We start from the raw sequence: 15,593 nt of genomic DNA on the forward strand, positions 1-15,593 counted from the left end.
AGCGGGTGAGATGGATATCAGGTGCAGGAGCCCAGGAACAGATCCAAGACCTGAAACACAGGAGAGTGGAAAGAAAGCGTTGTGAATCTGGAGGGAACCTCCAGGTTTCCACGCTGGTTGTGACGGACACTTAGAAGCGGGTGAGATGGATATCAGAGTGCAGGAGCCCAGGAAGAGATCCAAGACCTGAAACACAAGGAGATTGGAAAGAAAGCGTTGTGAAATCTGGAGGAACCTCCAGGTTTCCACGCCGGCTGTGACGCACACTTACAAGCGGGTGAGATGGATACCAGTGCAGGAGCCCAGGAAGAGATCCAAGACCTGAAACACAAGGAGAGTGGAAAGAAAGCGTGTGAAATCTGGAGGGAACCTCCAGGTTTCCACGCGGCTGTGACGGACACTTAGAAGCGGGTGAGATGGATATCAGTGTGCAGGAGCCCAGGAAGAGATCCAAGACCTGAAACACAAGGAGAGTGGAAAGAAAGCGTCGTGAAATCTGGAGGGAACCTCCAGGTTTCCACGCCGGCTGTGACGGACACTTAGAAGCGGGTGAGATGGATATCAGTGTGCAGGAGCCCAGGAAGAGATCCAAGACCTGAAACACAAGGAGATGGAAAGAAAGCGTTGTGAAATCTGGAGGGAACCCCAGGTTTCCACGAAGGCTGTAATGGATAGTTACAAGCGGGTGAGATGGATATCAGAGTGCAGGAGCCCAGGAAGAGATCCAAGACCTGAAACACAAGGAGAGTGGAAAGAAAGCGTCGTGAAATCTGGAGGGAACCTCCAGGTTTCCACGCCGGCTGTGACGGACACTTAGAAGCGGGTGAGATGGATATCAGTGTGCAGGAGCCCAGGAACAGATCCAAGACCTGAAACATAAGGAGATTGGAAACTAAGCGTTGTGAAATCTGGAGGGAACCTCCAGGTTTCCACGCCGGCTGTGACGGACACTTAGAAGCGGGTGAGATGGATATCAGAGTGCAGGAGCCCAGGAACAGATCCAAGACCTGAAACACAAGGAGATGGAAAGAAAGCGTTGTGAGATCTGGAGGGAACCTCCAGGTTCCACGTCGGCTATGATGGACACTTTGAAGCGGGTGAGATGGATATCAGTGTGCAGGAGCCCAGGAAAGATCCAAGACCTGAAACATAAGTAGAGTGGAAAGAAAGCGTTTTGAAATCTGGAGGGAACCTCGAGGTTTCCCCGCCGGCTGTGACGGACACTTAGAAGCGGGTGAGATAGACATCAGAGTGCAGGAGCCCAGGAACAGATCCAAGACCTGAAACATAAGTGGAGGGGAAAGAAAGCATTGTGAAATCTGGAGGGAACCTCCAGCTTTCCACGCTGGTTGTGACGGACACTTACAAGCGGGTGAGATGGATATCAGAGTGCAGGAGCCCAGGAACAGGTCCAAGACCTGAAACACAAGGAGAGTGGAAAGAAACGTTGTGAAATCTGGAGGAAACCTTCAGGTTCCACGCCGGCTGTGATGGATGCTTACAAGCGGGTGAGATAGATATCAGAGTGCAGGAGCCAGAAAAGACCAAGACCTAAACACAAGGAGATTGGAAACAAAGCGTTGTGAAATCTGGAGGGAACCTACAGGTTTCCACACTGGATGTGATGGATGCTTACAAGCAGGTGAGATGGATATCAGAGTGCAGGAGCCCACGAACAGGTCCAACACCTGAAACATAAGGAGTTTGGAAAGAAAGCCTCCTGAATTCTTGAGATTTTTTAAAGATGCTTCATCTCCCAACCCAGAAGCTCCTTTAGCCCCCTGCGAATGCCCGCCGTTTGTTTTTTTTTAGTTTAACTGATGAAGATTCATAAAAATGTAAAAAAAAATGCTGAGCAGGAGCTGAATAAAACTGGTTATACACTGTGTGATCTTTTCAGTCACGTTATTCAGCTTCTGCTCAAACTGCACGATTGATTCGCAGGGGTTAGAAGTTCGTAGGTAACGCTGGGCATACACTGTGCGATTTTTGGCTAATTTGAGCCGAGTCTTTCAGTCATGCGACCGTTTTGGTGATCGGCCCGAGTTTTGCCTTCATCGTGCATCGTGTTGTATACATGGGGTAACAAGAAGCGATTAACACCTCGACCAGCTCCCGATCATCAATCGTTTGGTCATAAGAAAATCAAGCCTGTTTGAAATCCTGTCGGCCATCGTGAGGGTCACTGCAGCCTCTCACACTGCGCACGCGCAAACACAGAAATGAAGGCGAAAAGACGGAGCAGCACAGTAGTGCAGCATGTGATCTGGACACAAGCGATGAAAGCACAACTTGTAGAACTTTTGCAAGCTCTTCCGAGCCTTTTCGATGTCTCCTCACAAAATTATCACGACCACAACAACCGTGAAAATATTTGAATGGACATTGCTGCTCAATCACAGCTGCCTGATAATATTTTCATTAGCAATTTAGCACAGTTGATGGTGGTGGTGTGTGTGTCTGTGTGAGTGAAAGACAGAGGGAGAGAGAGGGACAGATTGATGCTTATGCCGGGCTCACACTGTGCGATTTTTTCAGTCGCGCGATTCAGCTCCTGCTCAAACTGTACGATTGACTCGCAGGGTTAGAAGTTCATAGGTCACGATGCAGGGTCTCACACTATACGCCCGATGCTCTGATGCGACCTGAGTGCTCAAATTGTGCGTTCATAAAATGAAGGTTATAACAGAAATTCTGCCGCTCGCTCTGCCTCTCTGTCTTTCACTCACACAGACACGCACACCACCACCATCAACTTTATGAAAAACATTGATCAGGCAGCTGTGATTGAGCAGCAGTGTAGATCCAACTATTTCACGGTTGTTGTGGTCGTGATAATTTTGTGAGGCCACATCGAAAAGGCTCGGGTGAGCTTTCCAAAGTTCTACAAGTTGTGCCTCCATCGCTTGTGTCCAGATCACACGCTGCACTGCCGTGCTGCGCCGTCTTTTTCGCTGACATTTGTGTTTGCGCGTGCGCAGTGTGAGAAGCTGCAGTGACACCCTCACGACGGTTGCGAGGATTTCAAACAGGTTTGAAATCCTCCCGACCAAGCGATTGATGATCGGGAGCTGGTCGTGAGGTGTTAATCGCTTCTCGTTACCCCACGTACACTACACGATGCACGATGAAGGACAAACTCGGGCCGATTGCCAAAACGGTCGCACGACTCAAAAAGGGTCAAAAATCGCACAGTGTGAGCCCGGCATTAGTGTGAGCACTCAGGTCGCATCAGAGCATCGGGCGTATAGTGTGAGACCCTGCATCGTGACCTACGAACTTCTAACCCCTGCGAGTCAATCGTACAGTTTGAGCAGGCGCTGAATAACGCCACTGAAAAAATCGCACAGCGTATGCCCAAGGCTCCGCCGATGCTGATGGAAATGGACAAAACGTTAAGAAACGCAAAGCCAGAGGAACAGACTAACACACACTAATGCTGTTTTTGACTTCTATTTATGCCCTCAGTAGGCGTGACCTAACGGCCGCACTTCAAAGCACGGCCGCACTTCAAAGCACTCAGCCTTTTGACGCGTCATGTAATCTTCCTTCTAATGGCGCAACTCCTCCCACTCATTCATAATCCGACCTCCGCGTTTGCACTCGTCCTACAAGAGCTCCCAAATTTGAACATCATTGATGTTCATCGGATTTACAGAGTGACGACAAACCCCGTCAGCATGTTAGATAAAGGATTTAAGTTATATGCTGCATCATATATACACAACTACGAAGGTAAGAAAACGTAAATTAACCGACAAAGAAACGTTAGCTAACGTGAAATGCAAACACTACGCTACTCCGCTATGTGTTTCATTTGATGTCAATTCTCTACATTACATGTTTCCTTAAACGGTGTTTATAGTGAGGTTTAACTAATGTCACTTTTGTTGTTAGACACTTTTATAATAGCGTTAGGTAGTTGGCTAACTAAGCAGGTAGTTAACTACCCAATGCTACTCTTGCTACGTGTAAAGTATATATGTTTAAGACGTGTTGACATGAGTAGTACAGAAATAATGCTAATGGTTCTTGTATCTTTATTCAGTATCCAAAAAAACACAGGTTGACAGGGGAGGTCGGTGTGAGAGCCCTGTGCTACAGGTCAATGAGGAAGAGTGAGGCACCACACAGACTAAGTGTAGGCAGGAAGCTGTGTAAAGTTGTTAATCCCTGTTCAGTGGGGTTCAGTTCATTTAAGCATTAGTTAAGTTCATTCCTGAAGGCCCATCAACTTGAATGTTTTCCTTGTCCCCCTGCTTTATCACACCTAATTTGACTAGTCAGATGTGTTTGGGTGATCAGAAACAAATTTACACCAAGTTAATACTGCAAATATACACAATCTAAGTTATTACAGTTATCAAGGATGGTTAAATTGTTTTAATAGGGAGAGAAGGAAACACTAAGCATTCAGGAGGGTAAGCCTGTAGGGGTCAGTAACCATAACACTGAACTATGTTCCTGTTCGGCTCTTCCATGAAGATGATGTTACATTTTTAATTTTAGTTCTTTCTTCTTAGATTAAGCTTCTGGATTCATCGCCAGTGCTCCTGTGTGGCAGGTGCTGTTATGTGCAATCACACAGTGGCACTGCTCTTCCAAACAGCACACTACTCACAACTCAGAGTGCCGGTTGTCCCCCTGTGCATAGCTGCACCGAATCTGAACAGCAATGGCACAAGCCACGGACAGTGGTAATTTAAATAAGGTTAAAGTTTTTGAATTAGACCATGTTTACATATGAACAGCAACACCATCCATAGTAAATGTGTCTTCTGTTAGGGTGTGAAGCCAGGACCTATCAACTCTATGATCTTCACTAAGCCGGTACCAAATAGGATGGCCCAGACTGGAGTACGGTAATTAGATTTGTAAAATTTGGTTTCCTGTGTTACAAATGCATGTTGCTATTTGTTCATACATGCATGTGTCAGAATAGGTATTAATATACATACAACATTACACTTTCTGAAGACGGCTAACTCAGTCATGTACATATATACATCCCAGTCTCTAACTTATGCACCACTGTTTCACACTTTTTAGTTTAGTTGTTGTTCAGTATAATAACCTTCTTCCTTACATTATTGTCATTGATGTTTTCTTTAGGAGTGGATTCTACAGAGGCATTGTGGGTCCATTACCAGATCCCTGACCTGACAAGCCCCTTGTGGAAAGTGCCTTTGGGCTGGTGCAGGAGGGCAGTGTTCTGTCATGTCAGCAGCCGGTTTTGACAACCCGGTACATCACACTACACCGTGATGCACCACCAACACCGCACTTGCCTCTGGAGGGGTACGACATCAAGGAAACCCTGCTCGCTCAGACAGCCTGTGATATTTTCTCAAACCGCTGCGCTGAACAAGTTTCCAAAGAACATGCTGTGTGACACAATAAATATCCTTTAACCTGTTAACCTGTGGCTTCTGGAAGAAACTCGGGTGAGTCAGTCACTGCAAACACATTTGTATCATCAAGTGTTTGTCAAATGAAAATGATATGTTTTTCTACACTTAGGATAATTTTCTATGTTGCAGTGCAGTAAAGTGCATGTTTCTTCTGTGTTCAATCATACATGTTCTAATTGTTATAAACAGAAAAAATCTTTTCTTACTTAACTGCTTGATTCTTAACTTGTTTAACTGAAACATGATGAAATGTCATAGTATTATTTTTTTTTTAAATGTCCTTGGCAGTGCATGTGTCCGCATTGTAACTTACTAATAAAAAGTCCTGTGTGTACTTTGGTGTGTGTTTTATGTTATTTTATTGCAAATAAATAATAGTCATTTGATTTTACAGTTACACACAATCTTATATCTCTGGCATGGCATGGCAAGGCAATATCGGGTACATGCTATTTGAAACCTGACATTCCAGAGCAAAGCATGAAGCACACAGCACGTGGTCAACGTGACTCATATGGAGACTGACAACATTACAAGGAATAAAGGAAAATTGAGGACTTAGCCACAGAAAAGACTTTTTTCCTTTTTTTGTTACAATAACTCGAAAAGGTCAACTATGATTTTTAAATTAATATCATAGGTGTGAGTTTAGAGTTCAGATTTTTTCTGCACATTCTTTTTTGTATTTAATTATGATGGTAAATACATTTTGCAACATATCTGCCTGCACTTGCACTTGCTCTTAAAGTAGGAACAGTTCACCTTTCCAGCTGTATTTTTAATACTGATGAGTTTACTTTAATTGTTAGCCTATTGGTCAAAATGTATTGTTCTTCTGATTCATGTGTAATGCTTTTCTCAAATAATACATCCACATTTCAGCACGTAAGCAGCTGTTTGTCTCAGTATTACCTGATAACATACTGAGGCCTGCTGATCACGAAGTATGTGGGAAATAAAAGCATGTTAGGAAGAGACTAGGGCCATTTTCAGTTCGCGCCTGCTTTCTCTCCAACGCCTTGGCTCAAAGAATGTGCTGATGCTGAAGTTGACCTCGACCTTGTGAGCCAATTTTTGTTTCATGTCCCACTTCACATGCTGCAGATGCTCCTGCAGCTCAGTCTTCTCATTGTTTGCAGGGATAACCATTTCATTTGAGGAAGAGGAGCAGGAATGTAGTCCAAAGACAAATGGATGTGGAGAGGAACACTGGGACTTTCTCTCTTTCTATCTCTGTTTTTTTCAGTTGCTAGTTTCCCCTCAAGAGGAATGAGCTCATGTTTGTGGGCTCTGTTGCCACATGTTGTGGTTCACTTTCTAGAATAAGGATGAGTTAGTTCCTGGTCAGACCACAGAGAAGCAGCCAGAAAGAAAACGTGCTTCCCTGTCAAGAACAAACACAAAACATTTGCATGACTTAGTGTAATTACTTGAGTACAGAGATTAGACTTAAAGTAGGATCATAATAATTTGTGATTTTTAAAAAAATTATTGTCAAAGGGAACTTATTATGCTCATTTCCCTTTTTTAAAACAATTCCTGCATTTTACCAGAGCGGTTTTGCATGATTCACAGTTTTAAAAAATCCTTAGCTTTTTGGCTGAGATGAGCATTTAGAGACATTCCATTCACCTGAAGTAATTTACAGCCAATAGTATAGCAAAACTGCCTGAACGAGGCATGACGGAGACACACTTTCGTGTTTTTTATGCAAAATTCAGACCCTACCTTCTGAATGTTGCTCATATTGTTTTTCCAGTCTTCTAATTTCCAATTTTGGTGAGCCTGTGCTGTCTTAGTTGACAGGAGTGGGACCTGATGTAGTCTTCTGCTGTTGTAGACCATCTGCTACAGGATTCAATGTGTTATTCAGAGATGTCTTTCTACACACCTTGGTTGATATGAGTGGTTATTTGAGTTATTTCTGCTTTCCTATTATCTTGAAGCAGTCTCGCCATTCTCCTCTGACATCAACAAGGCATTTTTACTCAAAGGACTGCTGCTCACTGCATATGTTCCTCTTTTTAATCCCCAGAGATGGTTGTGTGGGAAAATCCTAGCAGATCAACAGTTTCTGAAATACTCAGACCAGCCTGTCTTACACCAACAAATATGCAAAGTTTAAAGTTACCTAACTCACTTTTCTTCCCCAAAAAAGTATGTGGATCCTTTAATATAACTGGAAGAATTTCTATCCTGCTTGTTCAGAATCATTATTGCTTAGGAAAAGAAATGCACAGAGAATACTTTTGCTAAATGTAGTCTTTTCGGTGAGGTTAGGATAGCACTTCAAGTGCAGCATCATCCTGGATTTAGGTGTCAAGACTGATATGCATCTTTCTCTCCCTGTGGCTTTTTACATCTGGAATCAAACAGAATTGCAACTCATGAAAGAATTGTTTCCATACAAACATGCAGACTGCCTTCCAGTTTAACTCCACTCCTCAGCTTGTATAAAACCCTTTATAGTTCACTCTGTCTCCCTGCCCCAAAAAGCCACAGTACAACCAGAGATTATATATGCCAAGTAATGAGATGAAGAATAGGGACGATGGCATGTGGAGTTGATGCTGAGGAGAATTTACAACATCTGCCTTCTTTGTTGTGGCAAATGCATGAGTTGGACCAATGTTTTGGTTAATTTCATGTCTGAACCAGACATGAAGAACCCTCGGTTTCTTGTTATGAAACTGAGTGCTCTTATGGGATGAACAAGAAAATAATCTCATATATTGTAATTCAGAAAAAAATGAGAAAATATATATATAAAAAAAAGCCAAAAGAAAACACCGGTCATATCTTTAGAAAGCAACATTATGCCACAGACTGTCACTGTTGTGAGTCCATCCATTAGTTTGCAAAAACTTGTTATGAAGCCTCAAGCTGTGCACTTTTGCCGTGACAGTCTAGACATGTTGAATCTGGGATGTGACAAGTGAGTGTGGATTTCACTGTTTAATTGAGGCACACGCTCAAAGGCTTGCAAGTTGTCAGTTACACAAAGGAGAACATAATTTATACAATGAAAGTCACATTGTATTAAATAAGACTTGAAACTAGTGACTCTGGCCACGAATTCATCAGGAAAGTGTTTCCTGAGGTTGTGGATCAAAGTCTTTGTTTTCCAGACTTCCATAGAAGAAGAATTATTTTCGAAACCAAATGAGTTCCCTCCTCACGGCCATCAGGAATACTGAAAGCTGAATTACTGGCTTCACTTTCCAAACGCCAAAGCTACATTCATGTTTTATATGCAGTCTATGGTTCTGGCATTTATTGTTACTGTGACTGTGAAGCGTCCCTTGTGTTAACGGCACAAACTGCTGACAACAATCCATGAACGCTCCAACCTCCTGAAAGAATTCACTGTCAAAGTCTTGTGTTCATCTATGGTAGGTCAGCTACACAGTATTACACAGGTGGTTCTAATGTTAAAATCTTTCTCCTGAGATACAAAGTTTTGAATTATCATGTGCCATGATAACTTACAGATCTCACTGTGCCATATTATCCCAGTAGAGCACTTTGATCAACGACTACAGGCTTGCTTGTCGTTCCTAGAGCCTCTAAAAGTAGAATGCGAGGCAGAGCCTTCAAGTCTCAGGTTCCTTTGTAGAACCATTTACACTTTGGATTCAGGAGACAGACGTCCCCTGTGTTTTTAAGGTTAGCCTTAAAGTGTTCCTTTTTGAAACATCACTTAGTTATGCATCTTACATCAGTCTGTTGGAGGCCTTCCCATGATGGACACAGCATTTCTTCTCCACGTGTCTATGTGCCACTGCTGAACGTCATTAACAATGCCCTCTCTCTCCTGTAGTCTGTGTTTTGTTGATCGTTCTTCCTCTTTTATGTTTTTCTTTAACCTAAGAGCTTGGTTCTGCTGAATGGTTCTTCCTATTAAATGGGAGTGATTTTTGGACTTCTCTCTGGTATTGTATGGCCTAGCTGATGAGGTGGGTGGTGTTATGCATTGGCTCTGTAACTGAACTAGCTAATTATTCTGTATGTAAAAAATAAAAAAAAATATAAGAGAACCAATTATTTATCTTGTATTTTTAAAGGTTTTTTTTTTCAGAATCATTTACAAAATGACTGCATCCATACTCAATAGTTTTTCGGGTACAAAATGTTAGTTTTCATCCTTTGATTAAACTCATTGGCACAATGGGGGTGTGATATCACACCAGAGAGAAATGTGAACAGGCAAAGGTCTCCCCATGATTTTCCAGCCTATTCCATGGACTAAAATTGACTAAAATTATTATTTTAGTTTCATCAGATCTCTCCATTGTGAACTAAAATGGCTCAAAAATGATCAATATATTAAAAACATTTGCTCTCTCTGGAAAAAAACCCTCACTCACTATCAGAAAACATCTGATCTTGTGGTTAGAGACAAAAAAATATACTTGAAACATCAGTACAATAGTCTACATGTGTGTAAAAGTAGTCCCTCTTGCATACCTTCACGCTTTGATGTATCAAATAAAAAGTTAAAGTCTTACTTTCCTGCAGGATAACTGAAACCATGTTGACACGACTTCACAGCCTTTATTCAGACTGCCGGCCACGGGGGGATTTTTCATCCAATCATTTTTACATCCGTTTCACATGTGGAAACAATCATACACGTGATTACAGCTAGAAGCTGTCAGTCAAAACACCTATGTGCTGTACACCTCCACATGCCTCAGCTGTGTGATCTCTGTGACACACACACACACACACACACACACATGTCCAACTTAACTTCCTCCCTCTCTTTTCTTTTCACCTGCTGACGTGCAGCGATTTCCTGCTTCCAATTCCCCTCCACAAATCTGCAGAAATAATTATTGATATTATTTTAGGATGAGCAGGGATGTTTTTCTTTTTTGTGAGACATTAAAAGGGAGAAGAGCTGTTAGAAAGTCTTTTCAGAGTGATTGGATCAATCTTTTCAACCTGCAAAATCAAACTTTTCTGATTTGTTGTTTAGAGATGCTAATTCCCCACTGGTCTATTTTTGATCACATGAATGCTACTCCCGCTAACAACTGACTGTGACCGTGGAGTGCTGGAGGGAGGAACTATCCCAGTATAATTTCCAGAAGCAAAGATGCCACCAAAGACGATTGTGTTAACCCTTTAAAGCCGGTCGGAGCGGGCACGCTCTGTTGTGCGTAACTGTTTTTAAATCCCGGTAGCACTGCAACCATGTAAGCTAGCGCAATAATTTTTTTGCATATGAAACCGGAGGAGTTGTACTTACATTTTATGCCATCAGCTTGTCCTAGGTCACGGTTTCCTTCCACATATAGCTTTGCAAAAACTGCATAAAAAGCGCTTGCAGCAACAAAAACATAATATTCCAGAAACACGATCCGATCAGCTGTTCGTAACACTTCCTACTCCATCAGCGGAACTATCGCATGTCCACCGTGATCTGCCCGAAACCGGACGTGACGTCATTTTGCGGAAATGTAGTTTCTTTTACCATCAGGGGCTTATGAGCCTATACTTGTGTTTTAAAAGTTATGTTTGACTTTATGACTTTCTGTGTCGTTTCTGGGATGCTTAGGACTCATATTGCACTGCTGGAAATAGTTTATTTTGATGCATATGCTGTTTTTTCGCAAATTTGCATTATAATATTTATTTTCGATTTTCCTGCAGTATATGAAAATTGGTGTATTTCAAAAATAAAACTATGAAGACACTTAAAATAAATTTCCTGTGGTGGGAAACTAGTTTGTGCAACTTTTTGTATTTACAGTTTTGAGGGATAAGCCTCTTAAATTTCTCTAACTAGAAATATATGTTAAAAAAACAAAAACGATTTTCAATTTTTTTGTAATTTATTGCACTTTTTTGCAATTTATGTACTTACTATGCACTTAATGCATACATATTATTAAAATTTGGGTTATAATGGTTGTATTGATGTATATCAACTTGAAATGCTCCCAAAAATGGCACTACAGCATGTAAAAATATAATATAAGCTCTGGCGGACTTGGTTCTATGGTAGGTCTTAAAGGTAATCCAGGTATCCAGGTAAGGAAATCCTATAACGTTTGTTCTCTTAAATTCAAGCCACAGAGATGTGGTGTTTAGAAACAATGCATCTCAAATGTTCTGATACTCCTGATGCATACGGGATCCCTACAGGCTTTCGAGAAGGCAGCTGTCCTTCTCTCCTGGATCGGCTGGAGCTTTCTTTAGGTGCCTTCCCAGCTTTGACAAAAGTCCAGCTGGAGTAACCACATTTACTCAGGGCATTCTTGATGTGATGTTCTTCTGCTTCTTTGGCCGCTGTGACTGTGGGGATGGTGTTCGCTCTCTGTTGTAGCGTCCTGATGACAACCAGTTTATGCTCCATTGGATGATGAGAGTCAAACCTTAAATACTGATCCGTATGCGTAGGTTTACGGTACACATCAGCTTTTAGATGTCCCCCATTACTGATGGAAATGTCACAATCTAAGAAGGCTAACCTGCTACTTCAGACAGTCTATCACCCTCTTCCTGTAACCATTTCCTGGGTCCTAGGGGCTCATAAGTATTTTCGTCACTGAGCAGTGACGAAATGTTCTCATGATAGTCTGGCTGGTTTAGCAAAACTGTGCACCTACCTTTGTCTGCCTAAAGGATGATAATGTGATGGGAGTGCCTTCCTCTCTTCCATGCTGATGTTGGATGCTGGGGCTTTGCGTTGCTGAGACAGACCGAAACGTCTGCCCGTAGTTGCTCTGCTTCCACGTCTGCAATATTGTTCTTTCAAATTGCTCTTTCTGTGGCTGTGATCAGTTCCACTAGCGGGATTTGTCTTGGCGTCACAGCAAAATTCAAACCTTTAGCAAGGATGTTTTTCTCTGTTTGGGTGAGCTGTCTGTCAGACAAATTCTTCACCCACTTGTCCACATCCTCGGTTTGGCATCCTTCTCTCTTCTGACCACTGAGGACACTCTTTGTATTTTGCTGTGGTTTCCGACGCACAAGTCAAACTCTGTTGCCTGGTTTTAGACTTCTCGTGCTGTGCTAGACGATCCTTCTCGGTGAATTCAAACACCTTTTTAAGAGCATTGTCATCTAGAAGCATTGTAAGTCTCTGTCGGATCCACTCCTCTTCAGATTTTAACACGTCGATGGTAAAACTTGTTTGCCTCACCCGTTCATTAAGCAGCTTTTAGCAGACTTTTAGGAGTAATCCTGTCTTGTCGGCATCTGAGGCTGAATCTCAGGTGGTTCCTGTAATCAGCCATCTTGCATGCTGTTTGATCATACTGACGTACTGATCTACTTACCTGGATGATGGAGCATGCATCAAGATGTTATACTTAGAAAGTGTTAGTACATTTGTGAACGCTACTCTTCAGTAGCGCTGGATGCTAAAAGAAGCAGTTGCCATCTTTCTGATATTATTTTAGGATGAGGAGGGATGTTTTTCAGTTTTTGTGACATTAAAGAGAGAAGACCTGTTAGAAAGTCTTTTCAGAGTGATTGGATCAATCTTTTCAACCTGCAAAATCAAACTTTTCTGATTTGTTGTAAGTGAGCGCTCTACCATTTGAGCTAATCCCCCACGGATGCATCGGTTTGATCACACGAATGCTACTCTCTCCTTGAAATGCCTAAGGAAACAACTGACTGTGGCGTACTGAAAGGAGGAACTATCCCAGTATAATTTCCAGAAGCACGTGTGTCCGTTCTCTGCACTGCGCATCTGCAGCTCTACAACGCCACAGCATGTGTGATCAGTTAAAGGTCACTACAGTTGACTCGTCTTAGAGTACTGCACCTCTAGTTATTAAGTTAAGCATGTAAACAGGGTGACCCAAGGTCTCACAGTGGTTTGATCCGAAACCTCTGCTGATAATGACCCATGCCTTTTTTCAGTAAATGGTAAAAGTTACTACACCCCTCCCTGTTGTCATTGGCTGTGGTTTATGCTGTGGTATATGATTTATTTTTGGTGCAGCGTCAATACACAGTCCGAAAATATCTGTTCAATAAACCAAATTAATTTTACTTTCATCTCTGAAATACTCTGTATGTATTTGCTGGTGATTCACTTCAAAGTCCGACCTTTCTCACATATTTGAAGACTATTTATCAGTGTCTGATGACGTCACTCGGGGTTGACTCATGTGGGGGATTAGCTCAAATGGTAGAGCGCTAGCTTAGCATGTCAAAGGAATTTGCAAAGAAAAGCGTCTGGACTTCTTTAAGTTGCTTGAAGACGTTTCACCTCTCATCCGAGAAGCTTCTTCAGTTCTAAGGTCAAATGGCCGAGAGTCCCAGATTTAAACCCAGTGGGAGTATCCCCCCAAAGAGGGACAAAGGACCACCTGGTGATCCTCTAATCACATGAGCCAAGGTGTGAAAGCGGGTGTGGGACCTAATCAGCCAGGGTTTCGGGTGAGCTCATTGTGAAACCTGGCCCCACCTTGTCATGTGAATTCCTGAGGTCAGATGGCCCAGGATGTGAGTGGGCGTTAAGGCGTCTGGGGAGGGAACTCAAAACTGGATTATAGATGGCAGACAGTTGGTGTCGTAAACCACCGCCTCTGTTCAAAGATGGTCGCTCACAGTGGACATAGATGGCCTCTTTCACTCCTCTTTCAAACCATCTGTCCTCTCTGTCCAAAATGTGAACATTGGCATCCTCGAAAGAGTGACCTTTATCCTTAAGATGCAGATGGACTGCTGAGTCTTGTCCTGTGGAGGTGGCTCTTCTATGTTGTGCCATGCGCTTGTGAAGTGGCTGTTTAGCGGGATTGATGCCCGCATCCTCCAAAAGACTTTTCTTTTAGGCATCGTCACAAAAACATACAAGTTTGCACAGTGAAATCCCTCTCATCACCTACCCAAACAGACATTGTCTTTTTACTGTACATGTTCAAGCATACAATGGTAGCCCAACATCACAGAACTCTCAAATGACATTAAACAGTGGCTGTCAACTGAGCGGACAATCATAATGAAGCAGTTCATTTTATTTTGTAGAGTCAAGCGGCTCGTGATATTATTGGCCACCAGATGGCACCAAAAACGACGGTGCTAAAATGCTTTGAGTAATGAACCCTTTTTCTATACAAGCTTCAGTGTTTCAGAAAACTTAATTTGGCCATCACGAGTAACCAACTACCTCATACACATAAAACTTAGAGTGTATTCAAAGTAAATAAAGTTTATTTATTTATTATACAAACTTTAAAGAGCTAATCCCCCTGTGTCTCCTGCGGTAGCAAGATCACAATGCAATGACGTGTGCCACTGAAAATATATGAAGACATATGAGTTATTATTTGTCAGACTATATCAATTGCCCATTGATGATGGCTAAAGATTACATTGCTGTTTTCTGTGAAGGATATATTCCTGAGTCTCGTGACGTACTAATGAAAGCCCAGTAACAGTAAGGTCTGGTAGGGGTAGCTAGTCACAGGGATTTAAGGGATTTGTTCACTCTGCAAATTAAATGTTTTCATGATGAGGTTTAAAGTGAAACACCCGTTTGGAGGATGCGGGCGTCGATCCCGCTACCTCTCGCATGCAAAGCGAGCGCTCTACCATTTGAGCTAATCCCCCTGTGGTTGCAACATACACATGTCACATGATCTGTGGTGTTTCAGAGCTGCACATATGCAGTCCTGAGTACAGACACACCAGGGCTTTGCTTATGAACCTAGAACTGGGATTGCTCCTCTTTCCAAAAGAAGTTTAATGACATTTAGCTTCTAGTAGGGGTACCTGGTCACATGAATGTTTCAAATATTGTAAAGGCCATGCCCAGAATATCAAGTCAACACAGCACTTGAAATGATCTGTTACTTAGAAAAATGAATAAACTGCAATTGAAAAGTCTGGCTCATTGTCTTGAAAGGCAGAGTGCTCGTTTTGAATGGACAACTGTTCCTTGTTGCCCAAACTGCCACACTGCAAATTGGTTTTTGTATATTTTTTTCTTATCCAGGTAAGGAAATCCTGAAACATTTGTTCTCTTAAATTCTCTATAAGTAATTCTCTATATGATTACTTTGATTTCAGTTATCCAAAACTCCCTATACAGAATATCCAGTGAATGCAGCATTTGAAACGAACTTATACTTAGAAATCCCAAAAAGTTGATTCTGTTCATCTGGACGTAACGTTTTCAGTGGGAGAAATGTTTCGTCACTCATCCGAGTGACTTCT

General features: G+C 42.3%; 1 protein-coding gene, 1 long non-coding RNA gene and 1 other non-coding gene across 6 annotated transcripts; 1 reads left to right on the forward strand and 2 right to left on the reverse strand.

Moving 5' to 3' along the window:
* Positions 1-3,212: 3,212 nt before the first annotated feature.
* LOC112845079 (uncharacterized) lies at positions 3,213-5,745 on the forward strand. Of its 2 annotated transcripts, XM_025904625.1 has the most exons (5): positions 3,213-3,735; positions 4,049-4,141; positions 4,524-4,697; positions 4,786-4,862; positions 5,113-5,745. In XM_025904625.1, the coding sequence occupies exons 1-5, from the start codon at positions 3,706-3,708 to the stop codon at positions 5,156-5,158; spliced, it is 420 nt and encodes a 139-aa protein (XP_025760410.1). In that variant the 5' UTR covers positions 3,213-3,705; the 3' UTR covers positions 5,159-5,745. The 2 variants fall into 2 exon arrangements, with proteins under 2 accessions (XP_025760410.1, XP_025760411.1); XM_025904626.1 differs by lacking the exon at positions 4,049-4,141.
* Positions 5,516-10,832, reverse strand: LOC109200961 (uncharacterized). 3 transcript variants are annotated; one of them, XR_002061004.2, is made up of 4 exons: positions 10,666-10,832; positions 9,920-10,234; positions 7,140-7,256; positions 5,516-6,795 (listed from the first exon to the last, which is right to left on the reverse strand). It is a non-coding gene; the product is annotated as an uncharacterized LOC109200961 (long non-coding RNA). The 3 variants fall into 3 exon arrangements; XR_002061003.2 differs by having other exon boundaries at positions 7,140-7,259; positions 10,666-10,831; XR_003217884.1 differs by lacking the exons at positions 9,920-10,234; positions 10,666-10,832 and having other exon boundaries at positions 7,140-9,485.
* A 4,082-nt stretch (positions 10,833-14,914) lies between these two features.
* Positions 14,915-14,987, reverse strand: trnaa-ugc (transfer RNA alanine (anticodon UGC)). The gene has a single exon. It is a non-coding gene; the product is annotated as a tRNA-Ala (tRNA).
* Positions 14,988-15,593: the final 606 nt, after the last annotated feature.

This window comes from Oreochromis niloticus, unplaced genomic scaffold (assembly GCF_001858045.2).
Source record: "Oreochromis niloticus isolate F11D_XX unplaced genomic scaffold, O_niloticus_UMD_NMBU tig00002923_pilon, whole genome shotgun sequence".
Classification (NCBI taxonomy): domain Eukaryota; kingdom Metazoa; phylum Chordata; class Actinopteri; order Cichliformes; family Cichlidae; genus Oreochromis; species Oreochromis niloticus.